Source organism: Drosophila novamexicana, unplaced genomic scaffold (assembly GCF_003285875.2).
Source record: "Drosophila novamexicana strain 15010-1031.04,08,12 unplaced genomic scaffold, DnovRS2.1 tig00001711-arrow-arrow-pilon, whole genome shotgun sequence".
Taxonomy (NCBI): Eukaryota; Metazoa; Arthropoda; class Insecta; order Diptera; family Drosophilidae; genus Drosophila; species Drosophila novamexicana.
The window spans coordinates 231,752-259,394 of record NW_020824880.1 but is presented as its reverse complement, the minus strand read 5'-3'; the positions used below and the strand labels follow the sequence as shown (position 1 = coordinate 259,394).

The 27,643-nt window shown below is 41.8% G+C and overlaps 1 protein-coding gene across 1 annotated transcript; it reads right to left on the bottom strand.

Moving 5' to 3' along the window:
• Window positions 1–773: 773 nt before the first annotated feature.
• Window positions 774–26,715, bottom strand: LOC115768226 (tyrosine-protein phosphatase 10D). The gene is made up of 11 exons (XM_030712753.1): window positions 26,632–26,715; window positions 24,831–25,176; window positions 10,295–10,541; window positions 9,939–10,226; window positions 8,303–8,975; window positions 7,801–8,237; window positions 6,313–6,747; window positions 4,076–6,243; window positions 3,051–3,309; window positions 2,458–2,586; window positions 774–964 (listed from the first exon to the last, which is right to left on the bottom strand). Exons 2-11 carry the CDS (start codon window positions 24,930–24,932, stop codon window positions 933–935), a joined length of 4,770 nt encoding a protein of 1,589 aa, XP_030568613.1. The 5' UTR covers window positions 24,933–25,176; window positions 26,632–26,715; the 3' UTR covers window positions 774–932.
• Between the last annotated feature and the right edge of the window lie 928 nt (window positions 26,716–27,643).

The following is a 27,643-nucleotide window of genomic DNA, read 5'->3' as shown; positions in this document are numbered from 1 at the left end:
AACTAAAATACAAAAGCAAAACTAAAAATTAAAATTTAAAAAAAAAAAAAAATAAACAAATAAAATACAACTCGAAATGAACTTTAAATAGTTAATACAAACGATTATTTGTATATAGAGCTAAGATAATACAAATACATATACAGGCACACAAAATTTACAAAATAGTTTTCTGTTTGTTTTTAAAATACTAGCTCAAGGTATAACATATATATATATATATATATATATATGTATATAGTGTAACATATGGTATAAGACATATAAGTAGCTATACATATATAGGAGCATATATTGTTCTTGAAGCTTACGATAATAGTCGCATACAAAAATAGAAGTATTGTATTGTGTTTTGTTTTTGTTTTTGTTTTTGTTTTTTAAAGTATAAAAGAATAGCTAATTATACCTGAAACTTAAGATTAAACGCTCTGTTGTTTTGGTCTAATTGGCGGCATTAACTTGGCTGGAGGCGCGTATGGCAAACGATAGAATACTCTCTCTCTCTCTCTCTTTCTCTCTATCTCGCTCTCTTTCTCGCTCTCTCTTTCTCTAGCGCAGCCTTCACTCAGCAGGCTCTTGTTGTTGTTGTTGTTGTTGTGGGTTTGTTAACGCTTCTGCCAAAATTCTAGACAAATCACATCCAGCACATCACAGGCAGAATTTTTTTCGTGTTTTTTTGTTTTTGTTTTGTTTTGTTTGTTATATTAACTATATATATAACTATACATATACGACGTGTGTATATATAATATATATGTGTGCTTATACTAGTCTTATAATTATGTATTTTGTATATATGTATATATAAATATATATATATATATGCATAAATATCCGCAGCAAGTCTTCATATATCTTCAGCTCACTCTCTCTGGGTTTGACTGCCTCTCTCCCTCTCTCTCCCTCTCTCTCTCTCACTCTCTCTCTCTCTCTCATATGCCTGTCTCGGCAATACCTTCGTCATCTGTGTGAAAATAAATTTAAATAAAAATTAATATTTTTATTTACACAATTTTTTAAATAAATTTCTATTGATTTTTTGTAAACAAATTTATGCTACACAAAAAATATAAATATATATATATTATTTTCAACATGCCCAGGCGTTAGTTGTTAGCGTGTGTGTTGTGTCTGTGTGTGCGTGTGTATTAGTTAGGCTTTTTAATAACACTACACTACACTACAAGTAACAAGTTAGCAAGTGTGTGTGTGTGTGTGTGTGTGTGTGTGTGTGTGTGCGTGTGTGTGTGTGCATATTTATATACAACAAGTGTTAGATATTGTGCGATGTCTTTTCTTTTTTACTTTGACAAACTACTTTGAATACACTACAAAAAAAGGGGGGGTGGTATATGCGCTTGTAGCCATTTGTGGGTGGGAGGGTGCACTTTGTTGTTGTTGTTTATGGTACAAACCTAAAAGCGGACTCTTATCAATACCATCACCATCCTCATCCTCAGTGTCTGTGTCTGATTGAGTGCTAGTGCAAATGTTTGTTGTTGTTGTTGTTGCTGTTGCTGCTGTCTGCTGTACACAATGTTGTTGTTGTTGTTGTTGTTGTTGTTGTTGTTGTTGTTGTTGTTGTTGTTGTTGCTGCTGCTGACTCTTGCTGCCTAAGCTGCTGCTGCTGCTGCTGCTGCTGCTGCTGCTGTTGCTGTTGCTGCTGCTGCTGCTGGCCGTGGACAGCGTAGCTGTTGTCTCATTGTTCAAAGGCTGCTGATCATCATCTTCATCTTCATCATCTTCATCCAGCTGCTGCTGCTGCTGCTGCTGCTCCAGTTCCAGTTCCAGCTCCCTGTCCAGCTCCTCGGCGAGGGCCAGTGAGGCACGCAGCGGCGTTGCATGCAACGGGCTGCTGCCGGCGGCGGCGGCGACGGCGGCCTGCAGCGGCTGTGGCTTGGGGCGCTCTAAGTAAATTTTAGTCACTGAATTCGTGAGTTGCAAACAATTTTGTGAAGGCAGCAGTTGAGAGCAGTGTATGTGTGTGTGTGTGTAGGTTGTTAGACAGGTGTGTGTGTGTGTGTGTGTGTGTGTGTGTGTGTGTGTTTGATATACAATGTGTGCGTATGTGTATTTGTTTGTTTGTGTGAAGAGAAAGAAGAAATTCATTAAATTATAACAAATTGTTTGGTTAGTCACAAATAAAAAAAGAAAACATAAAAAAAAAACAGCTGCAAACCCAAAAGTTGTGTGTGTTCTTGTTGTTGTTGTTGTCTATACATATATATACTACATATATACACATATATAGCTTAGCATGGATCTTTAGTACAGAGCATTAGTCAATGGTAGTTAGAGATTAAAATTAGCAGCCGCAGCGACGTTCACCAAACCAAACGACCACTTTGAAACTTTGAAAGAGAGCATAGAACGTGGTCCGACGCGCGAGGGGCGTTTTTTTTTTTTTTTTGGGGCGTGTTTGGGGCATGGCAAAGAGACTGCATTGCATCAACTTACCCTCATAGCCATCGTTCTCGTGCAGCTCATGCGAATCGGCAAGCAGATGCTCCTTGCCCTCCAGCACAGCCAGCAGGCACTGATGTATGCACACATATTGCTGCTCCGTTTGCACCATGAAGACACGCTCTGCCATAGGGAAAGCGAGAAGCATTAGAGAAGTTTAAAATAAAAATATATATATATAGGCACAGGTGTGTCTTCTAGCGGGCATTAGTCGTGCTTGATCCCCAAATAATCTGCTAGGATGGATGAAAAATGAGAAGAAGGTCTGGCTTTCTTCGGCATGCCGAATATGAAATAACCTTCTAGTTCATACTTGACAAAATAATAATACCCCTTACAATCGACATGAAGATTTACAATCAAAGTTATCCGCCGCCCACCATTACTCCCATGGGACTTAAGACTTAAGAAAATCTTGTATGAGCTTAAAGACAGAGTTCCGGCCGTACACTGCCCGAACTTCGCGCTAACAATACACAAGTTCTTGCTGTTTCCGTGGATTGCTGATTGTTGATCAGTCAGTCAGTCAGTCGATCAGTCCGGACAAACAGTTTTATATATATGTACATATTCAGGTAGATATATACCCTTGCGCATGGCAAACACAATGCCAAAGATATCCACATAGTCAGACTTGTTGATGTGCTGCAGTATTCGATCCAGTGCTATAAATGTGCCCGATCTGCCCACTCCGGCGCTGCAGTGGACGATAATGGGTCGCATATCGGTGCCGATGACGTCACGGAAAGCGCGCACAAATCGCACCAAAGATTGAGGCGGCTCCGGCACACCAAAGTCCGGCCAGGTGGTAAAGTGAAAGTGCCGCATAATACGCGATTCACAATTCTAGAGAGAATGGGCGAAAAAAAATATGAGTGACATTAGAAGCAATTCTAAACTATTAACTTGCTTTGTTGGTTTGATGCGCTTATCACAGCGCTTCTTTCTTAGCTATAAGTAACTAAAATACAAATCATGGCTTGCAGTTTATATAACTTATCTAATTGATACTTTTACTGCCTATTTTCTTGCTTCACTTCCTTCAGAGCATATATTATAGCTATGTCTTATCTTTTCAGGCTCCCGCTTTGGATTTTCAATTCTCTTTGGATTTTCTTGTCGGCTTATGGAAAGTTTTAATGGTAAGTGATATTTAACGTTTTTGAAAGCTCCCTCGCGTTGCATTCTTCTCTCTGAGAAGATAAGATGCCTAGTAGAAATGTACTTAAAAAAGGGTCAAAACAGCCGTCTAGAAATGATTTACAAGAGGCTTTAAGTCTCTTTGAAACGCAGCTTCCATCGTTTCTCACTTCTCTACGCTCTTCGGTTTTCTCTGTAAGCATTTGATTGTTTCTCGCTTATCTAAGCTCTTCTCTCCTCACATCGCTTCTCAAATGTGTTCTTTCCTCATATAGCTTAGACAGGCGTTGCACACATTTTATCGCTTCTCTAAACTCTTCTCGCTTCACATTGCTTCTCAAATGACTTATTTCTTCATTCAGCTTATTCGGGTTTTCTCACAATTGATCGCTTCTTTAAACGCTTCTCGCTTCACATAGCTTCTTTTTGATTACACGAAACTTTCACTTTCACGCTTCTCCCTGCCACTTACCCTGGAGACCATAAACTCGGCTATGGACCAGTCGAGGAAGTGCGTATCGGTAATGAGCTGCACTTTAATGTCCCCATAGAAGATGGGCACACGATCGATGGGCCAGTACTGATCGCACTTCTCGCGCCCCTTCTCAAAGCAGCGCGTCAGCATGACAATCGCCCGTGAGTTGCTCTCCCAGCACATGCGCCAGAACTCCTCCCGCGTTGAATGCAGCGGTCCCTGCGTGACAATGAACTCGCGCGGCGAATTATGGCCCGGCATATAATTGGCATTAATATAATCGGAGCCGTCGTCATCGTCGACGGGCTGTAGCTTGAATCGCGAATGATCGTACGGCAAAATGTTGGTGAATCGGTTCTTGGGCCGATTGCAGGGTAAATCGGCAAAGCTGCATGCCTGATCGCGGCCCACATGCTTCAGCTCCTCAAACTCCTCGCTAAAGCGAAAGTCCGAATCGGCGGACATGAGGCGATAGTGTTCCGCAAAGTCCTTGACATGAATGGGCCGATTCGGCGCTATATAGCCCTCCGGCAAAGCCGTCAGCTCGTCGGGCATGCGGGCCAGCTTGTTGGCGGTGCGCCGCATACTATGGCAGCGATAGCGATAGTAGCCCAATGCCGTCAACAGGCAGAGCACGAAGACGGCAATGGCCAGGATGCTGGCCAGCCAGAGGACATCGTCGCGATCCGTGGTAATCGGTTCACTGTACACCGTATCCGTGAACTTATCCTCGTCCGTAAAGGCGCGCACCTTGATGCGATACGTGGTCGCCGATTTGAGCGGACCATTGCAGTAGCCGGTGCGATGCTTCTCGCAGCCGGCGCTGCCAATGGTGAAATCCTCAAAGCCGGCACTTCTCAGGCTGAGATTGGCGAACGGATTGTACGGCTCAATGGCCTGATAGGGCAGCCAGACGGTGTACGCCTGCACATCCTGCCAGCTGGGCATTTCCAGGCCGGAGGCATTCTTGCCAACATCCTCGGCCACAATGATCGTATACCAGCGCACCAGGCCGTGCGCATTCGAGAAATAGCTCTGACGGAAACGTATCTGTATGGTCGTGCTGCTGTGCCCCATTTCGACGGGCATAATGTGTGGCGCTGGCGCCGGTGGCGCCAATATGGGCATCAGTTGACGATGCTCACGCTCGACGCCGTAGCCGTAGCCGAGCGCAGATTTGGCCTGAATGCGAAAGATGTAGCTGTTGCCCGGCACCAGGTGCTCGATGCGCGCCTGGGTCGCATTCGCGGGCAGCTCATAGCTGCTCGCATCGGCGGCGTCGTCCACATTCTGACAGCTGATGCGATAGTGGGCAATGGGTCCGTGCTGCTCCTGAACGGCCAGCAGCCACTCGAAGCTGATTTCGCCCGGCTGCACATCGCTGGGCTGGAAGTAATCGACCCGGCCCGGTGGCGCCGGCAGCGTCTGATAGCTGGCCGAGATGGGCGCACTTGTGCGCATCATGGCGCTGCCCAGCTCGCTGCCGGCACGCACCGAAACGGTGAAGGTGTAATTGTGATATGGCTGCAGTCGCTGCAGAGTCAGATGTGTCTGCGTTGTTAGATTCTGCAGCAGCTGCGGCGACTCCGCGTCCGCGCTCAGATACTGCAGCTCAAAGTCTGTGTATTCGCCGACGGGCGCTGTCCAGCGCAGCGTAATCTCCCTGGCGTCCAGCTGTGTGGCCTGCAGATCGGCAATGGGCAGCGGATGCAGCCGATAGAGACGCTGTATGGGCAGACTGGCCACGCCCCCGCTGACAGTCCAAACGGTTATGTTGTAGAGGCGGCCAGGCGTGAGACCCGTAAAGCTGAGCTTACGTTCCGTATCGTTGGCCAGCTTTTCCTTGTCCTTGATCAAAGGATCGCCCAGCGAAAAGCGATAGATGTCGAAGCGTGTGCTGGACGCGGGCGTCGGCGTGTAGTTCAAGGTGATGCTATCGCTGGACTCGGCCTCCTCCTCCGGCTGCAGATCCTGCCCCTTCTCCTGCTGCAGCTGCTGCTCGTGGGCATTCGATATGAACACATCCGATTGAATGAGCGGCATTGTTCGCGTCGAGAGATGCGTTATGCCCGAGCGTATGCCATTCGAGCTGGCCTGCACTTCGAATTTGTATTGACGACCCGGCGCCAAATCCTCAATGGGTATGCGCACGCTGGTCGAGCTGACTGTGCGGACAGAGAAATTGGCTTTTAGTAGGGGTAATCAGTTTTCATTTGACAAGCGGCAATACTCACGCTCCTGCTCGCTCAACTGGGTGACGTTCTTGTACTCCACCAGCTGTGGCTCGTCCGTGGCCCACCATTTGATCGTATAGTAGTCAACATGGCCATCCGGGCGCGGCCATTCCAGTGTTAGGTTGCGCGAATCCACCAGCGGCACCACATTCGAGACGGGCTGCGGCGGCATCGTAATGTTCAGCTCCAGCGGCGCGGGACTCTCGACGCCAAAGCTCAGCGTGTTCACCTGCACCAGATAGCGTTCGCCGTAGTGCATGTCCTCGATTCGTGCCTGCGGCTCGTGCACATTGGGCAAACGCTGCCAGGTAGTGGCTGCGGTCCGATAACGCACGGCGTATTCACTGTAATCGCTGCCCTCCGGCGGCAGCCAGTTGAGCAGCACCAGATTTGTGTTCACCGTGCGCTGCGTGAGATTGCGAGGCGGCTTGGGAACTGCAAAGTGCAGAAAGATCAAAATTGACGACGGATTCACAATAAATGGAAGCGGCATAAATGAGTGTGATTCACTTGCATTCATACTATGAATGGGCCAGAAAATAAACACCTCTTCATTTGACTGAAACCTGACTGAATGCTGGAAATGAAGCAAAGAGGAATGAATAAATGAATACGACGAAGATTGAATACCGTTGCAGATATAGAGTACCTTACCTAGAGCCTTTTCTAGAAGGTGGGCAGAATGAATACTCTTGCTTTAGGAACTGAGTTTTTAATAGATTGAACAAAGTTTCAAAATATATGTATGCGGAGAATCGCGAACTTTGAATATATCTGCTCAAGATATCTTAAGAAACATATATTTCGAGCGATTCGAGGACGAATAGAAACGTTCTCTGTTGTAACTTAAAACTTTATCAAAAGAAAATGAAATCAATTTAAATTGAATAACATTCATCAATATTCTTAATATAGTACTGCATTGCTTGATTTAGAATGACAATATAATTTAGTTTTGAAAAAATTGATTTAATTTGATTAGTCGAGCGAACGTGTTCTTGGAAAATGACTTCCGAATCAATTCAAAAATTGATCAAAATTATAATTGTATTGATTAATTGATTGGTCAAGCGAATGAGTTCTTGTAATTCGATTCGATTCAAAAATTAATTAGTATTTGATTGTAATTCATTTTTTATATTGAATGCATTCGAATGATTCACTTTTCTCAAATCGAGTGAATGCACTCTGCTTCGAATCGAGAATTGCAACGCAATCAATTCCTTCTAATAATAATTTCAACTTTACATAATTCGAATTCAATTCATGAATCCGTGTAGAAAGCACTTGTAATTCGATTCAATTCCTTCATATTAAATTCATTCGTATTTCAATTCAATTCACTTGTAATTCGATTCAATTACTTTCCGTCAAATGAATGAATGTGAGTAAATGTTGCATTCAGCCAACTGACAAATGACTCGCAACTGAATGATTCGTTCAGCAAATGAATCACGCTCATTGGGATGCAGTTGTGTCCACACTTACAGACAGCCTGAAAGTAGGCGTGCGGCTCGCTGCGCATATCATGACTTATCGCATAGACCTTGATCTCGTAGCCGGAGCCGGGATGCAGATACTTGATGACCAAATTGGTGCGATTGGTGCTGATGGTGCGCTCCTCGTTGGTGCCGTTGCGCTGGTAGTGCACCTCGTAGCGATCCTGCTGCGAGTTGACATCGCTGCGCCAGCTGATGTTCAGACCCTGCGCTATGCTGCGCAGCTCCTGGATGATGGGCGCGGCGGGTCGGGTGTCGCGCGTCAGGCTGCTCGCATTGGAGCTGATGCCATTGGACAGGGCCTGCACCTCAATGTGGTAACGTCTGCCCGGCAGCAGCTGCGCCAGTTGGTACTCCGTTTGCGGCGTCTCCAGCGTCTGAGACGTTGTCGAGGCGGCATCCGTATCATTGAGCTTCTCGTAGTAGCTGAACAGAAGGGAAGTATCTTTAGTTGGGATTGATGCGAGGCGCTGCATCCTTGCGATACTTACCTAATGCGATAGCTATCCTGTTTGCCCGTCTCCGCTGGCTCCCAGGACAGGTGGACCGTATTGCTGCGATCGTCGAGATAGCCACGCAAGCTTCTCACCGGACGTGGACGCAGCGTTATCTCTGCGCTAGCCGGCCACGAGTTGACATTATCCGAAATGGTCTTGACCACCACATCGTAGCTTTTGCCGGGCTCCAAAATCTTGGGATAGTCAAAGTAGACGCTGCTTGCCTCGGTGCGCGGCACTGTGAACACACGCCGTGTCGTCGATATGGAGATCTGAAAGCTGTCGTACTCGCTGTAGGTGCGCGGCGGCTCCCAGCGCACCCGGAACGAGCTGGTCGTCGTGTAGCGCGGATCGAAGCTGACGTTCAGCGGACGCTCCGGCACGGTCAGGTAGCGTGCAGTTGTCGGCACCGATGTCTCATTCTCGGAGACGGTCTGCACCGATATGTTATAGGCGCGGCCCGGCACGAGGCCCTTGAACGCAGCCTGGGCGGGTCCGGGCGGCTCGCCCTCGCGCTCCACATACAGCACACTCTCGATGGCATCGTCCGGCGTTATAGAGACCTTGTAGTGGGTGTACAGCCCGGCCGGATACGGCGGCTGCCACAGCACCAGGAGCGTGGTCTCGTTGCGGAACCAAACGATGAACTTGCCGGGCGTATTGGGCTCTGGATGAAATATGGATGGAATGTGGATTTTTTTTTTTTGGGAAGGGTTACAAGAATGTTTTACTACAATGGACAGCTACGGAGTTGGATACGGTGCGCGTATGTGTGTGTGTGTATAGGTGTAAGTGTGGGTGTGTGCGGGAGTGTAGGTGTGTGTGTGGCTTATACTGAGTACACATAACATAATAAAGACACAGCACGCTTAGGCACAGTGTTACTCAAGTCGAATGAACCAAATTGAATTTTCGTTGCTTAACGCTTACAATTCTCAACAGGTTAAAGCTGCGTTGGTAAAAAGTAACCAACATAGACTTCGATTCGATTCGATTAGCTTTTTATTGTTAACCAAGAATATATATATATTTATATTTACTTTACGGTGTCGGGGATGTCACCTTCTATGACAAAGTCATAATATCATAAGCAAGTTTTTAATAAGCTGGACTAACTAGAAGTGGAGCTTATCATGAAATAAGCTGGGATGTCAGGAGAATATGCGCATCTAGCTGAAAACTGACGGGCATCTATAAAGTACTCAAAACAAAATGAAAAGTATTTGATTGACATTTGACTTGGATAACACTGTGCCAGCGCAGGGATTACTTAAATAGCATTAAAATAGTCGTATACGTATTTATTAGCAATAAACTACAAGCGACAAGAAGACAACAAATTGAGCTGTTACTTAAGGTTACCTTCGCCTAGATCCATTGCTCAATGCTGCGAGACAACAGAGAGTTGGAGAGCAAGTTGAAGAATTGGGAGGAGAAAGAGTTGTTTTGTTAATACTAAGCACCACAACCAATTAGATACAGAGGCAAAGAACTCTACCCCCTTCCAGTCGCACAGAATGAGAGGGGATTATTAATTAATGCATTTTGTTGGACAACTTGTTGTGTGTTTGGTGTTTTTAGTAATTGCAGCGACCGCTGGAGGTGCGTGTGCCCGCGGGCCGGGACTTACTTGTGGTGAAATTGCGACTCGTATAGGCGACCGACTCCTTGCCCTGGTAGATGGTATATGCCTGCACCTGATAGGTGCCGCCCGGTGTTAGCTCCTTGGCGGACAGCTGCAGGGTATCATTGCCGGCCAGCATAAAGCTGCGATTATATTCGCTATGCGCCGGCTCTGTCAGGCCCAGGACTTTGATCTTAAAACCCGAATATTTGCCCGTACTCGGCGGTTTCCAGGTGATGAATGCGCTCTTGCTGGACCGCAGCTGTACGCTGAGATTGTCCGGCGGATCGGGTGCTGCGTTAAACAATTGCACGTAATTTAATAGTTGCCCTGTCATTTCTCTTTTTTCGAGCTCAACCCACCTGTAGTTATGTTCACCGTCCAGGTGAGCAGCTCGCGATGCGTCGAATTTGTGTAGTACAACCAGAAATTGTACTCGCTGCCGGGCAGCACGCGAGATAATTTAATATCCTGCCCAATCTCACTAGCCGGTATTGTCGTATTCGGTTCCGGATAACCAAACGGCGGACTGTAATCGATCCGATAAAAGGCATTGTCATTGCTGCCCGCATTCGGCACGCTGATCACCAAATCGGCGCCATTGGCCACCTGTTAATTAGAAAGCGAGAGAGAGAGAGAGAAGTTTGTATTAAAAAGCTGGTGAGATAGGTTGTAGAGTTCTCCAGTTAGAAGTACCCGACTCGAACCCAGCGATATGCTGCCTTTAAGAACTCTTTCCCTGCCGTCTTCATTATATTCGGTGCTTATTGTCCGATTACATTTTCCAGGTGTGTAGCACAAGGTTCTACCTAGTGATATGTGTACGCAAGCGGAGACATCTTCGATCCCATAAAGTATACATATATATATTTCAGATCAGCATCAAGAGCAGAGCTGATATAGCCCATGTCGGTCGGTAACTGATTCTATGTGAAACAGGTCTCTCCGTTTTCAGGCTATCATCTTGAAACATAGGTCTGGCAGTACATATGTCGAACCACTCACTGTATTATATAGAAACGATCGGTCGAAAAGTAGATTCTAGTATGGAAAACTTGTTGGTTTTCCAAGACAACTCAACCAAAAACCCAACATTTACTAGTTCAACTGTGCTATCTATTTATGAGCTAAAACTTATCAAGATCGCACTACCAGATTATATAGATCTCTAGCGACGATCTTCGGCTTGCGGAAGATATCCCTACTTTCTTGTTTATTTCTTTAATTTCTTGTCGCAAGGGGCAAAATATTGCGAAATGTAAACGCAACCTTGTTTGATGGATTGGTCATAGATCCAGTTCCCCTGCCTGATAAGTAGCTCTTTCTTTCAGCCCGCGCCCGCGCCCGCGCCCATAACTGACCTATATTTTGAAATTTTTAATCTGCTCGTGCTGCTCGCTGTTTCCCAACCCATTAATCATAGCGATAAGCTACACACACACACACACACACATGCACACACACGCCGAACGATAACAGTTGGCCAGGCACTTGTTATTGTTGCCAAAAACACAAGTTGAGTCACAATGTCAGGGCTATAACTGGATGCCTCTCAGCCTACCTCCTCTCCCTCCCTCTCATAGTTCAGCTTGCATCTCGTGCTCATTAGGGTTTTACATTAATCTGTTTATACACATATGATGTTGATAATGACTCTGAAACTGTTCAAACTGTCAAATGACTCAACTCAACTGTGTCAAATGCATTCACTGGTTGTTGCATAAGCAATACCCTAACTAACTTTACCCAGACGAGTATTGAATACACTACAATGTGTGCTCCAATGTGGCCATATGATACAGCAGCTCGATGGCAAAGTCAGGCTCTTATTTGCCAAGCTTCCACAATATAACTTCATAAACAAAAAGCCGATAGTTCCAATAGCAGCTGCTATATGATTCGATACGACATCTGTAATGCCTGCAACTGGAGACGGATCTATGCCAAGTCTCATCCATATAGCTTTAAGGCTGGCCGATTCGTTAACATGGACACAGCTGTTGATGCGGATCAAAATATATATATATACACAGAGAGAAGGGTATAAAATGTGCTTGGGTGTCAGCTGTCATTTCGACAGGTTCTTGTTTTGCGTAAAATAAATGCTCAAGTAAAATAAATCTGCATTGGGTATGCAGGAAACTAGATACAAAATTGCATGATTCTATTTCTTAAAGTGCTCGAGATCTGTTGATTGGTTGGTTTATTACAGTACAGAAAAAAAAAGATAGAAAGAAAATTCAGCTGGATTTAGTAAAATAGAAATCCAAATACCAACATTCATAACTCTGGCTGCAGAAGTTCTCGAGACTTGTTGATGGATCGTCATGTCTGTCGATCCTAAACAAGCATATATATACTTTATGGTATATCCATCTTCCTATCACATATTCAATAAAAAAGCTAACTACCATATATTTTCTTTTATTTCACAGATCAAAGCCATCTCAAGGAATCGAAATTGTCTTAGATCAAGTGTAAAGTGAATTTTGAAAAACTTTTGTACAATATTTTGGCCCTTAACTGCGCTGGTTAGAATCTAATATAATAACGATTATCAAATGATCGAAAGGCATCCCTAGGAAATCTAGTTTAAAGACAGAAAAAGGATAAGCTTTAAGCACGGAATTTCATTTGGACTCAAACTTTCATCAGGTAAGCTAATAACATCTTTAAATTACGTAGATTGATAGTCAAAGTAGAATCAGATGAGAGTTTAGATTGCTTTCAATATCTGCATCAAAAAGATAAATTGTTTTAAAACTAATTGCCAAACCAAATTGATTTGTGTTTGAACCCACCCGCCGCAAGCACAATTTACAGGGTATACAATAGAATATGAAATGGAAAGATGCTCAACTAGCTGTCCAGCTATCATCTATGGCCTTGCCCATATAATATCGCATTCATATGCTATGCATATATTAGAAAAAGCAAATCGCATTTTCATTTACAATGTTGAATCGGCAATTTGTTATGCCAACATTCAGTTAGCGGGGGAGCAAAACCAGTTGGAATACGCGAACTATATTTTGGATCACAATTGCAATAGCAATAGCACGCAGTTTGTTTAGAATAAAACTCAGCATTTAATTCGTTTACAATTTAAATTGTTTGCTGTTTTAATGAATCGATGATTAGCTAATTTCTTGAACCTGACTCGATAATTTAGTGCATATTAAACAGCGGATAATACGCGGATCCATTGATGACGCTTATCACGAACTCCACAAAAAAAAAAAAAGAAACAAAAACAAAAAAACAAATCATATAAAATAAAACTGAAGCACGTGATTTAACGTAAAGAGAGAAACAGAAAGCGTTTAGATTGTGCGATTCTCTTTAAATGAATAAAGTTACCTCGAATTTTGAATGAATTCATTTCCCAAGCTGAAAGTTAAGTACAGCAGCAGCAAAGCGGAAAATTACAATGGAAATCGCAATTGATTTTTCCAACTTTGAATATGAATACGAATATGAGATACATATATGAAAATGATTTGTTGTTTTCGTTGTTTCGGGTTTTTGCATGTGACATGCGAACAATGGGCTAATACGGAAGTTCATTTTGTTCAATTTCCGATTCGATTGTGGCTGGTTTTTATTTGACATTCCACTTAAAATCAACCATTAGATGAGCAATTTGTGGCATTACAATTTATTTGACTAACCAGAAACGTACTAAATGGCGTATATTACTCTATAATTGAGACTATGAGAGTGCCCTGCGTAATCAGTTAAGAGGCAGAATAAACAGCTGCCTGTCGATACAGCTACATTAGGCATTAAGAGAAGAATTGACAAATTAATTGATCTGGCTGCAGAGTCACAGGCAGAGACAGCTGCCAGTCACAGGCGTCGTCATAATGTGTCAGTAAAACGTTTAAGGATATCGCACAAAGAAGAAACGAAAAGAGCAATAAGAACATCTGAAGACGGCGCCAGTTAAACGTTTGCGCATGCTGCATAAAAAGAGAGTAGCAGTAGAGTAGCATAAAACAATAAAAATAACGAAAGACAGGAAATGAGTGTGTAAAAGAGAGAGAAATTATGTTCGCAAGGGTGAAAGCGAAATGAAGTTGGCAAGCATGATCAAGAAGGGAAAGGTAGAACAAATGAAGATTAACTGAAGAAGCAGAAAGAGAGCACAGCTACAAAAATGCTAAACCAAAGCCCGATACAAAAAGTATGTAAAAAGGAGAGAAAGAGAGAGAGAGAGAGAGAGAGAGAGAGAGAGAGAGAGAGAGAGAGAGAGAGAGAGAGAGAGAGGGAGAGAGAGAGAGAGTAGGAAGGAGTTGCAACAGCGTAAAGTGAGGATAATAAACCTTTAAGGATGCCGTTCAAAGAGGAGATGATGAAACAAATGGCAGACATTGGCAGAGTTAACACCACCAAGCAATTGGCGTATTATTTCATAAATATGCATAAACAATTATGCACTGAAGTCAACAAAAGCAACTGTAGGAGGTAGAAAGCCGGATCTTCAAATCTATTAATGTCAATGGGTTCGCAACGTGAGAGCTAAGCAAAATAAACTCAATCTAGATAATATTATGATGGCCAATGGCAATGCTATTTACTGTCTATATTTACGGCCTATCTATATACTACCTGAACATTAGGTGCGTATTGCCTAGCGCATGGCATATGTTATACTTATATGTTAAATGTGCACAATTTGTTTATTGATTCGCATTGGCATGCGAAAATATACACACACAAGATTTGCGACTATTTGGCGATTATATTATTATGATATATGCATATATGTATTTGATAGGGGTCTGTGTGTGTGTGTGTGTGTGTGTGTAAAAGGAAAGTATGCGCATTAAATTCATATTTCATGTAACTGTGCGCTTTGGGCTTACGGCAAAGGCATTTGCCGCCATTTGACATATGCGAGTCGAGTGTTCAGATATTGAGAGATATAACTAGGTGTGTGTGCGTGTGTGTGTGTGTGTGTGTGTGTGTGTGTGTGTGTGTGTGTGTGTGTGTGTGTGTGTGTGGGGGCGTCTATTTGTGGCTATTTATAAAGCACTTGCAATTGACATTGCGCACTTATCAGATCTGTTGTTGTTGTTGTTGTTGTTGTTGTTGTTGTTGTTGTTGTTGTTGTTGTTGTTGTTGTTGTTGTTGTTGTTGTTGTTGTTGTTGTTGTTGTTGTTGTTGTTGTTGTTGTTGTTGTTGTTGTTGTTGTTGTTGTTGTTGTTGTTGTTGTTGTTGTTGTTGTTGTTGTTGTTGCCTTTCACTTTCCGTTTATGATATTTTTTTGGATATTTCTTTTTTTCAATTTGTTCGTACTTTATTTTTTGGGCGCCATGGGAAAGTTGTGCGAGTGCGCATAGCAGGCAGCTTTGCGTCGGGCACACTTGGCACTCGATTCGCATTAATCAAGCGTCAACCTTGTCCGTTCATTACAAATGCAATCGTCGCCCCGTCGTTGCCCGTCGTTGCCCAGTTGCCAGCTGGAGCAGGGGCAATTGCAGCTGCAATTAGTTTTTTTGTTGTTGTTGCCCAACTAGAATCGAAAGACGAGGTCATGAACCGAGCGTCAAGTCAAAGGAAGCCCGGCGAGCGGCACAGTTCTAGTATCTAGCCAATGTCGTGCCCTGATCATGATCTTGCCTGATCAGCAGCATATATAATCTGTGTGAGCATTATATCTCTGCTGGTGTGCTCTCCAAATATTTCCATGACGCGTCTGTTTCCTTTCAACATGCGGCGCTAGTTAAACATTTTTTGTAATAATTACAAAACTAAACAAAACATTTTTTAAACACCAACACATCAAGTATATATACCACCCCTCCAGCGCGCCTGGCCCCCTCCAATACAAAAAAAAAAAATAATAATAATAATAATATAAAAAAAAACGCAGCTCAAATTAAAAGCACAAAACGTACATTTTTTGCGTTGAGCTGGCAAAAAAAAAAGAAATATTACAAAAAAAAGGCGGCTGAAAAAAATCGAAGAAAAATCGAAAACAAAATGAAATCAAAGAAATTGACAGCTTTTGCCGCGCCGCAGCTTGAATACCCTTACTTATGCATCGTGCATGTGAAATAGGTATTGAATACCTCCAGCAAGATCTTTTGCCCTTGCATATATATCATATGTATGTTACATACATTTGATATGCCACCAGATATGCATATTTGATCAGAGCAACATATTCTTAGCTGAAAATCTTAAACAAAAGAAGATCCAGACAATCAATCATTCCAATTGGACGCGATTTAAGGAAGTTCCTCTCGGAAAAGAAGTCTGCTAGCAATATCTGCAAAGTGTGAGGTTAAGTTGAAGCGATTCGTTCTAGATAAAGAACATCTCGAATAGACGGCTTCTAGAGCCTTCGCTTGTGCCCAAAGCTGAATACCCTTCGCCTGGCTAGGCAACAGACAGAGTCGTCGACTATTGCATTAGTTGTGGGCACAGGCAGGTGCGCCATGTGGGTTGTCGCAGGTGATCACACGCTGTGTGTGGGGTGGGGTAAGCGGCAAAGAGGGGTGGCGAGGGGGGTTGAGCAGTGGGGCCGGTCGCTTGTGCTGTTTGTGTCTGATTTATAAAGCGTTGTTGGTTTTTGCTAATTATTTATATGGCAGCTGCCGAAACCAGTTAGGTGAGCACCAAGTTTTATTTGTTTAGCTTTTATTTCTTTACTGCTTCTTTTATTTTTTTTTTTTATTATGTGTAGTTTTTTTATGTGTAGTTTTTTTCATATTCGGCATTCAATAAACAAATTGGCGCTGGTATTGAGCAGCCCGGCCAAAACTGAATGCGAGTATGTGAATAATTTTGTTGCAATTGAATTTGTGCGACTAAAAGCCAACCTGACAGCCCGGCTAGCCCCCCGCAACGCTCCCTCGACTCGCTCGAACCAGCTGAGCTGCTCTGCAAACAACAAAATTGTTCAACGTTTAGTTTTCTTTTTGACTTGGCCCAGTTATTTAACGCTATATACCCTGTATCTATCAACTAGCCACAGTCGTCGCTGATGATAGTTGAGCATTTTTTTTTTGCATACCATTTCGTATATTTTGTTCATCAGCATCCATAGTCGAGTCCTTCTGGCCGAACTCTCTTCTATACCCTGTGAACTCGGACTTTAAAGGGTCAACAGCTTTGAACTTTGATATGTAGACTCCATATAACAAGTGCATAGACAGAAGCTAATCGCAATGAATCAGTTTATATATGAGAATATTCTGATTCGCATTTCGCATATAGACATATAGACTCTATATAACAACCTCTATAGATCCCAAGCTTATAAAACAGTCTACATATACCGAACAAATATTCACATTTGTTAATTTTTCCCAACTTTCTTATTATCGATATAGGCGATGTCTTTTGCAAATCTTTACAACTTTTGAGCCATTTAGAGGGCATCGTCTGGTGTGGCATGCTCTGTTGCCTTAAAGCTGCTGTAAAAGGCCGTCGCAATTAACATTAATTAATGCAGAGGTTGTTGCTGTTGCGGCCAGTGCAAAATCGTTTTATAGCCAATCATTAGACAAAGCTACTATGCCATATACTTTATATATATTTCTATATACATATTCGTATCTTTGATCAATCAGTCGATTGCCGCGCCACGCTTGCAATTATATAACATATATATATCTGAGCAGACTGCGGCTCTGACACCCCAACCTGAGCCCCAGCTACGACATACACGTGGCGACTTGGCGGCTTGTCGCAACGCAATTGGCCAATTAGCTGCCGCTGTTTGTTGGCCATTTATGTAGGCCCAATTTGCGGCTAATTAAGCGAAAACCTTACGAATTCAGTTCAAATCTGCCTCGCGAGCCGAATGAGAGCAACAGTTGTAAAAAAGGGTGAGTTGGGCAAGAAGCGCAGTTGGTTGCCTCCGACAGATCCAAGTGACACGAGAGTTTCGATGATTCAACTAAAGGAAAACATATACAAAATCATGAAAGACATTTCATGAATAGCTGCGATAGTTACAACACGCTCAGCAATATACCTCAACCTAAAGAGGGTATATGGGTTTGTGCAAATGTATCTAACAAGCCGAACCCGTTGAGTATATATATATGTATATGCTTGTATCAGCACGGATAGCCGAGTCAATCTAGCCATGTCCGTCTATAAGAGCTAGACTTAACATAAATTTGAACGTAGGTTTATTTCCGATTATCGATAACTGATTATCGATAACTGTTTTCGATAACCATTTCCAATCAATCGATAAAAATCGATATCGCAAGCCTGCTTTTTGAGCAAATCTCGTAGGTTTTAAGCGCTAGTGTCGCCAAATTTGACATGTATCTTCTAGAATAGTATAAACAGATCATATAGTTTTTAGCTTTAATTTTCGGACAATATTTGGCTGAGATAATCAAAAAAAAAAAAAAATCATCAAAAAAGGCTTGACATCATTGCCGAATCGTTTATTTTCAAAATCTTTGTTAAAAATTCTTGATTTTTGACTTAATTGAATGCCAATTGAGAGTAGGGATGCGTACAAATTGAGAAGAGTATAACATTTAACAAGTAAGAGATTCTAGTCGGTATCTCCCGACTAGCGGATACCCTAAACCCTCTTCTTCCAACATCAAATGCATATATATATTCTATTTTAGAAGCTATATGTCAAGTTTGGTGACTCTAGCTCTTATTATTTACCAAAATTGCCCAAAAAACAGGATATCGATATCGATTATTATCGATTGCTTGGAAACGAAGTAAGTTATCAATTATCGGAAACAAACTCGATCTGCGCGGGAACTCTCTAGCTCTAGCTCTTATAGGTTCTGAGATCCTTGCGTTCATACATACGGACAGCAGACAGATAGACATGGCTAGACCGACTCGGCTATATCAAGGTCGGAGATGCTGCCTTCTGCCTGTTACATACATTTGGATTTTGCGCAAATACAATATACCCTTATACCCATATTTAATGGGTTCAGGGTATAAAAGTCAGACCATATTTGGCCAAGATATTCGATAAAAATATCTTCAGAAAAGTTGTAATTTTCGAACCCCGACCCCATTATCGGGAAACAACTTCTTGTTTGTTTCAAATTAAGTACAAATTTAGAGTTTTGATTTGTTTATGCTGAGACTATGCCATCTCAACTGGCCACAACTCACGTAGACTAACAACGTGCCTGGCCCGCGAAGAGGCTTCGTGTGCGAAACACTCCACCCGGAAATAGTTACGATAAGTGTGAAAGTTATATTCCACTGCAAAATGAAAAAGGAAAAAAAAACGAGCGAAAAAGTTTGAGAAAAACTGTTGCATATTTTGGCTTTTTGTGACGCACCATCATCAGTTCAGTGGCAGCTCGCAGAGAGCGTGTCTCTCTAAATGGGAAAAAGAGCCAACAAAAAAGTGAAGGAGAAAACGAAGAAGAAGAAGAAGAAGAAGAAGAGGGAAGCCTGATTCTTTAGTTTACATGACTTTACATAGCACTCGCTGCCCGACAGCACAAATAATTTGCCGCTAAATGTTGGGCTATTTTTAAAAAGGCACTTCATCAAGTGCCGCCGGATGGTTGCATGCCACACACACACAGAGACACACATGGAACTACTCCAGTCTAGGAAGAAAAAATGTGTGTGTGTGTGTGTGTGTGTGTGTGTGTGTGTGTGTGTGTGTGGAAGTTGGAAATTTGGAATATCCCCACAGAAAACACAGACTTCAGACGGAAGAGTCGAGGCAAATGACAGTCGACTGACAACGACAACTCTACACTGTACAAAATTTTGGCTAGAAATCTATAAATGAACATATCGATTTTTTTAAAATTTTTATTATTCTTAAAAACAATTAACTAGATTAATACGAGTGTTCATTCAGCCCGCAGCTCTGTGCATATAGAAATTATTTACAGTCTACACTGGAAACAATTTGATTGAAAAATAGATTTATTTCTTATACTTTTTTCATAAGTTATCAAAAAATTGCATGAGTTGAAGTACTAGTTGGTACTAAAGCATCAAGTTTGTCACTTAATGTTATTTAATTAACTGCACAGATAAAAAGGCATTGATCCGAAGAGAAGAGTTATCTACCATTTTATCGTGTAAGCTTGAAGAGCGTAAGAGATGAAAGAAGGAATGTATTGAAAATCGTTTTTGTCGTCAATCGAAATCCAAAAAGAAAGTGGAAAAAGCAGGAGATTGTAATGCCAATTGTTTTCAATTTGATCCAAACTGAATTTAAATCTCGAAAGCAACTTGATTTCTTGCCGTGTATCTGGCATTCCTATACAAATACGCGCTCAGTACAGATATGGGTACACAATAAAAAATGAAAGAAAAAGCAGAAAGAAAGAAAGTAAGAGAGAAAGAAAGAAACAGCTGCCCGGCAACATAAACTGAATGATTTAACACGCGACTTTTGACGATCGTCGCGCGTTTTCAACCCATTTTCGGAGGCACTTTTTCCTGCCGGCGTTGCCACCTAACAGCATTAATATATGGCCACCCTCGACTTGGCTGGCCACTTGCTGTGCATTACAATTAGCACGCGATCCGAACGATATATGTGCCCAAGACTCCACCAGGGTGTATACCCCTTACTCTCCCCCCCCCCCTCCCCCGTCGTCAGCCACAGTTTTGAATGCATTCCAGTAAACAACAACTAAATGCCAAAAGGGGGGCTTGCGGTGGGGCAGCTGTTATTACAACCTCGAGTTTCGACAAAATGCAGACCACACCCAATAAAAAAACAAAATAATAATAATAAGAAATGAAAAGAAAAGAAAAGGGGGCCGCTGCTCGACTTCGGTTTCGGTTTAATTAATTAAAATTAGATCAGATGTTCGGGGCAAGTGCATCGAGCAATAAAAACATACATGTATATAAACGTTGAGCTGAACACGATAACGATTCCGTGTACGCGGCTGCACGAGCTCCAAATTTCAATTACAAGAGCCAAAAATTATAAACAAACACAAACTATTTTGGTCTGTGCTCGCCCCAGGCATACCCTGTAGGTGCAAGCCACGCATTAGCCATGCGTATTAGGGCTCCTGTAGTCGGGTTCGTGTCAAAATCTAGCTGGCTGTTGCGTAGTCAAGTTCTAGGTATACCCTGTATAACCTGCTGTGGCATATTAACTTGGTTGAATACCTTGTATACTGAAATACTACCTAAAGTCAAGCAGTGCTTTTCTTAGCTGCGTCCGAAAACGCAACAAACTATTTAACTGGTAGTTAAATTCAATTGCAATGTTATGAGTTTAGCCAATACCCTGTATATTCTGTGATTAGCCTATAAATTTGCTGTGATCAGTCTATTCTGAAAAGCTTCAACTAATTGTGTTGAGTGGAACTGAAATTCCCGTAGTCAGTATCGTGTTAAAGTTAACAGCCACTTTAACGTGTTGTAATAAAAGCTTATTGTTAAAAGCTTTAATATATTGCGTTTAATGGTGCTGCGTGCCAATTTGTTATAGGTGCGGGTTAAAGTTAACAGCCACTTTAACTTGGTGTTAAATTTAAATTTTATTATTGTAGCTTAATTCATGCTCTGCACATTAAGTCATAATCCCAGTTTATCTCTAAGGAACAATGACAACGACTAACAGCCACTTTTACTTGGTTTCAAATAAGACATGCCCTCTCCCAAGCACTAAAATAGCATGTGGATGCAGGTTCCTGTCAAAAATCAAATGCTCTTTAAGCTCCCATCAAATCTACATAGAGTTCAAGTTCTGCCTAACTTCAATTCAGTTCTCCGATCAGTTAGATTGTTAACAAGCAGATCAAATTGGCGACCTCTTCTGCCAAACTCGTCAATTTAACGTGGCGTTGCCATATTTGCCAAAGTTTTGACAAGCGGTTAAGCGCAACGCAATTTAACTTTGACACGAACATTCCCGCAACGAGTCGAAATGTACATGTATATGAAAGTATTAAAAAAAAAAACAAAATAACAAAATAATTGGCTAATTAGCTTTATACTATAATATCTAATAAATATAATTATCTGTACAAAATGTTTAGCCCCCTTTTGTACAGCTAATTTATGGGGTCTAAACAACCGGGCCCAAGGGCAAAGGGGCATGCATGGTGCGGCAAGGGGCTAAACTTTCCTTAATTGAAATGGCGGTGCGAAGCGTTTGATCTGTGATTAAAATAAATGTAATTTCAAAGCAAACAAAAATTAAAAAATAACCAGAACAAGCTGCAATGAAAGTTTTTGACAAAAATAAAATAATCCAAAATAATAATAATGAAACAATAAAAAAAAAAACTGTAAGAGACAAACTTCATGGGCTGATGTCATCGGCCTTTTTCGGGGTATCGAGTACCGAGTATCGAGTACCCTCAAACGAGTAGTCAATAGTGAGTAGTATGTGTGGCCAGGTATCGAGTACTTGTGCATTGTCGCTGGCTGAATACGCACGGCACGTAATGCTGCGACGATGCATCTGATATTATGATCAAGTCAAGGCGAAATCTCGCTCAAATTGCTGTACGTTATACTTTTTATTATTATTATTATTTTTATTTGTTGTTGTCTTGGCACGTGAGCTCGGAGACAAAACAAACAGTCAGCGCGGCCGCATTCCGAGTGAGTTTAATTGCAAACTGCAAAAACAACTTTTGGAGTAAACTTGGCTTTTTATTTCATGTAAATTCTGTATTGTTTGTTTTTTTTTTCGGGCCAATAAACAAATAAACGGCTTTTTGCCAGACACGCAGTAGGATGCTGAATTTTGATTTAACTGGCGACAGGAGAACCTTAAGTTATTTAAAAGCGAGCGAGGAACCAACCATCCAACCATCCAACCATCCAACCTTGAGCGATTATTTAGATTTACGCATATCTGGTTTCTGTTTCTGTTTCTGTCTCATTCACTTTTCGAGCTGTGTTTGCCCTAAAGGGGCGGGGGTATGTTAACTATGCCAACAGCTGTGTAACAGAATTTATATCCAACTTGAATTTGTATATTCCATTTAAGCTGATCTGCATTAAAATGCATTTTTGATTAGTTTTCTTTTGGAAATTATTTCATCTATTTGCATACCCTGAACCCATTGAAAATGGTTGAAAAGTTTCTAATTTTGTTTATTTTCAACTTTAATTTTTTTACACACAACAAATTTCCATATAAATATAAATTTTAACACTGGACGAGGCGAAATATTCAGTTTCAGTTTTTAGAAAAAGAAATGCAGTTTTTTGTTTTTATATAATTTAAGCATAATACATCGTTTTTAAAGATATTGTGCAAAAAAAGGTCTTAAATTACGATATGTAATATCTATATCTGTTCACATAGATATATATATATATATATGTATATATTCATATTTATATTTATTTACAAATTTTTAGTTTAGATCAGAAACTATCTTTTTTATATATTATATATATAAGTTATTGTGAAACAAATACACTTTTCATATAGTGTATTCTCTCTGAGACTTTGCATTTACTTTTGTTGCACTTTTGTTGTTCCATCTGGTTTTTGTTGTTGTTTTTGTTGTTTTTATTTGTCGCATTGTTGTTGCACGCAAAATGAAACGAGTTTTGTAAAAAGTAAATGCAAAAGCCAGAGACTAATTCACGCTAAATTTTGAAGAGAAAGGTCCATCAGGGCAGAAGGAAATGAAATCAAATCGAATATGAGAACATATATGCATATATATATATACATAAAGAACGATGCAGAGAAGAAGAAGAGAAGGTCGAGCTAAAACAGCGCGGGTTAAAGATTCAAGAACGAGTACTATAATTGATTGCAGGCATTACGGAGTTACGGAATCTCGGGTTTAGCCCCCAAGTTACAAAAACAATAACAAAAACAAAAACGAAGCAAAACAAAAACAAAACGAAATGAAATGAAATGAAATGAAACCGGCTGCGGCGAGTGATTAAAAAGTTTATGACACCAAAAACACAGAAAGAAAAAATTAATAATAATAAAAACTCAGAAATGCACATTGTCTTTGCCTAGGCTAAAATGCGGGGGATAATTCGGCTGAGAACGGGAATTATTGTAATTTGTAATTATGGGTGCGAGAGCGAGAGGGAGAGAGAGGGAGGGAGAGAGAGGGCGGATGAGACAGATTGAGTTATAGCAAATCCCCCCAATTGAAATTCAACAGACGCAGTAAATAACAATGAATCCATGTTTTATGGGCCCAGCGACGGAGAAGATCGATAAAAGGGGGAGGAAACAGGCATGGGGGGGAGGGGGGAGTAATCTGTTCTTCCTCTTCTAGCTGCTGCAATTGTGTTTACTTTAACAATTTGGGAATTCAATCGAATACGAACTGTAACTCCTGCCTGCCTTTGTCAGCACCCTACCCCCTCCCCCCCCCCCCCCCCTCCATTGATGAGCATGCTTCAAAAGTGTTTGGGCGCGTTAAATAGACGAGTAAATTTGTGTGCGTTTAGTCATTAGTCAGAATATATCTCGAAATGCTTGGTACACATGCTTAAAACGTGCCTGCCCCCTGCCCCCTTTCCCCGTCGCTCCGCAAGTTTAGTCAATGAAGCGAATTATATGTACATGCATACATACATTATCGCATTCCACATTATTCCCCCCACATTTCAGAGGCCCGGCGCAACGCCGCAGCGAGGCGATAAGGTTGGGCGTATTATGAGCTCTAACCGTGAGTGAGGTATGTGTAATATGTAGAAGGCATTTAACATATCAATTATATGCATATACTTTGTGTCCATCTGGATCAGTTATCACAGCTATGTATACCCTGTAATTGATAATGATATGGCAATGCTCCCTTAACACATATGTACATATATCCCTTATATCTACTGTAGCTGTATACGATTTACTGTTGTGTATGGCATTTACCGTTAATGCGCAACAAACGGCATCAGCAAGTGCAGCATGCCCAATGCGCGCCAACTAATCGTTAAAGGGTATCAAACGTCACTTACCTGTGGCCAGAATATCGTTAAAATGCCAAAAAGTAACAGCATTTGTTGCTTTCGTTGTTGTTGCTGTTGCTGTTGTTGTTGTTGTTGTTGCTGCTGCTTCATGGCGCTGCCCGTTGCGAGTACAGTGGAAACCCAAAAATGTTGACTGTTGCGGCTTTTGCTTGTTGTTTTCTTCCTTTTCTGCTTGTTATAACATTATTTGTCTGTCTCTGTGTGTGCGTGCGTGTGCATGTGTGCGTGTGTGTGTGTGTGTGTGTGTGAATATCACTCTCTCGATAGGTCGTCACTTAATTAATATTGCACTTGTTTACAACGTCGACAGCGGGCGGCGTTGGCACTTTTCTTTCTGCAGAAACAAATAAAAGATGCAACTCGCGCTTGTTACTAAATTGTTGTTGTTGTTGTTGTTGTTGTTGTCTGTTGTCGTTGTTCGTTTTGATTACAATATTCGTTGCCGCTGAGCGAATGATGCGTCGGCCACAATTCAAGGAATGCGCCCATGCCAAATGCTTTTTTATGGCCAAACAAAATTATAACGGCACTGTCACACTGCCTGCTGCTACGCTCTCTCAATAGCAGCCGAAGAGAGCAGCGGAGAGCAAGCGAGAGATAGGAAGAGCAGCAGCGACAGAGGCAGCGGCAGCGGCAGCAACAAGCGAAAGCGTCGCAACGTCACTGCTGCAGGTAGAAAGCAAACGAATGAAACGGAAAAAAAATTAAGAAGACGGCGGCGGCGACGCGTAGCTGCCTGCAGCGTGCGTGTGGTGCAAGCGAGCAGCGAAGAGAGCACAAGTGCGTATGCAAGTGTGTGTGTGTGCATGTACATATACATATACATATACATATATGTATAGAAATGCATGTGTAGTGTGAGCAGGCTGTTGCGCGTGCGTATGCGTGTAATAACGGCGCTTTACAACTGACGCAGTTGCTGCAACCGCGACTTTTGTTGTTGTTGCTGCTGCTGCTGCTGCTGCGCCTGCTGCCATTACGAAATAACTGCGCGTCCGCCATGACAATTACTAAGCAATTGTTGTTGTTGCTGGTGCTGATTTAAGCTGTAGCTGTTCTTCAATTATTGCACCCCCATTTTGTGCACGGCAATTGTAATTATATTAATGCTAATTGCACGCATTTATTTCAACGGCAACAGCAATAGCGCACCCGCACGCAGACACAGCCGCCGCCCTTTCCCCACACACACACACATGCATATACATACATACATACGTTAAGCGACAACAGCGGCGGCGCAACGGCGGCGACAGCGAAGTCAGCTGCCCACAAAAAAAAAAAAATTCACTTGTAATGGTTGTAGCTGCTATTGCTTCTTCTTCTTCTGGCACTGCCGCTGCGTTTGCGCTTGCTGCATTAATTAAACTAGTCACGTTCTGTGTTTGTTGTTTTTGGTATAAAATGATTTTTTTTTTGTTTTGATTTTGGTGAAATTTGACTGGCCGTCGCACTGTTTTTCTTCTTTTTTTTTGTATTTTATATATATTTGCAAATTTAAGTTGAATTCCAGCACAAGCACAAGTGCCATTAGCTTAGTTATTAACTAAACAAATACAAATAACACGCATTTATTCAAGCAGTGGCAGCAACAGCAGCAGCAGCAGCAGCAGCATCGGCGGCGTCCGCATTTGTAAACACACAACAAAAACAACATTAGTAAAAAGTAACCGTGCACAATCTATGAGAGCGTCTTCACTCCTCTCTCTCTCTCTCGCTCGCTCTCACCACTCACTCACTCACTCTCTCACTTAAGGTGTTGCTTTATTTGTTGACATTAAGAAATTACATTTGAAATTTACATTTGCGCCCAAAAAAAACCAACGAAAACACAATACACAGTCCACGAATGTGTTAAAACATCTTTTTTTGGATAGAAAAACAACAAAAATTAAAAAAAAAAAAAACTTATGTGCGCGCGTTCAGCGCAAGCGACAACAATAACCGAACCGAACGAAGAAGTGTATAAAAGTGAACAAAAACAAGTGGATAAAACAACAAAAACAGTGCGCAGAACATCACTTGAGTGTGCTGCGCAGCGCTGCTTTATCATATCGATGTATCGATAGGCGGCCAATTATTTTGGTATTAATCGTTGCTACTGACCATTCACAATATAGCGCAATCACGTAGCGCCATCTACAGTTCAGTTTGCTGCGCGCCTAAATTTGAAATGTCTTTCACGAGCTCAATAATATAATAATATCATGCTATAAAATAATAAAAGCTCAATTTGAGCTGGGCTCAATTTTGGCAAGAGTCACATTTTCTGCCTGCTGCAAAGCAACTTACAACTGTGATACTGCAACAAAAACCGTTAAAAAAACGTTAAGAAAAACCGATTGTAAATAAATGTGGCGGTTGGTTGACTGTGTGTAGTCGATATTATTTAACTATCGATGCGTGTTAAGTAGATCCTGGCAGCAATTAAACTGCAATTAACAGAATTGTTTGCATTAATAATACATTATGGTATTTATATTAGATTTATTTATGCATGCCTTCCACCAAAGTTGGTATTTTTGCTGGTATTTTTAGCTCCACTGTGAACGAGTATATCGATAGTCCAGTTCGATAAGTTTAACGAAGCGCACCTATCGATAAAGAAACTGCCGAATTGAACGATTGCTTGGCGCCATTTTCAAAATTCAAATCAAATTAAATAATATCAAATCAAAATCGTGAGAGGTTAAGCAAAACAGTTTTCTTTCTTTGGAATTCTTCTGCAAGCCAAAAATGGGTTGTGTTAAGGTAATTAGTTCATGCAGACCTAAACATATGCGAGAATATATTCAAATGTC

Excerpts from the sequence above, each read along its gene's own strand:
- LOC115768226 (XM_030712753.1), bottom strand. The coding sequence starts at position 24,932 with ATGAAGCAGCAGCAACAACAACAACAACAACAGCAACAGCAACAACAA. Across the intron at positions 10,542-24,830 it reads TAACGATATTCTGGCCACAG|GTGGCCAATGGCGCCGATTT; the intron begins GTAAGTGACGTT and ends TCTAATTAACAG. Across the intron at positions 3,310-4,075 it reads CCGAGTTTATGGTCTCCAGG|AATTGTGAATCGCGTATTAT; the intron begins GTAAGTGGCAGG and ends CATTCTCTCTAG.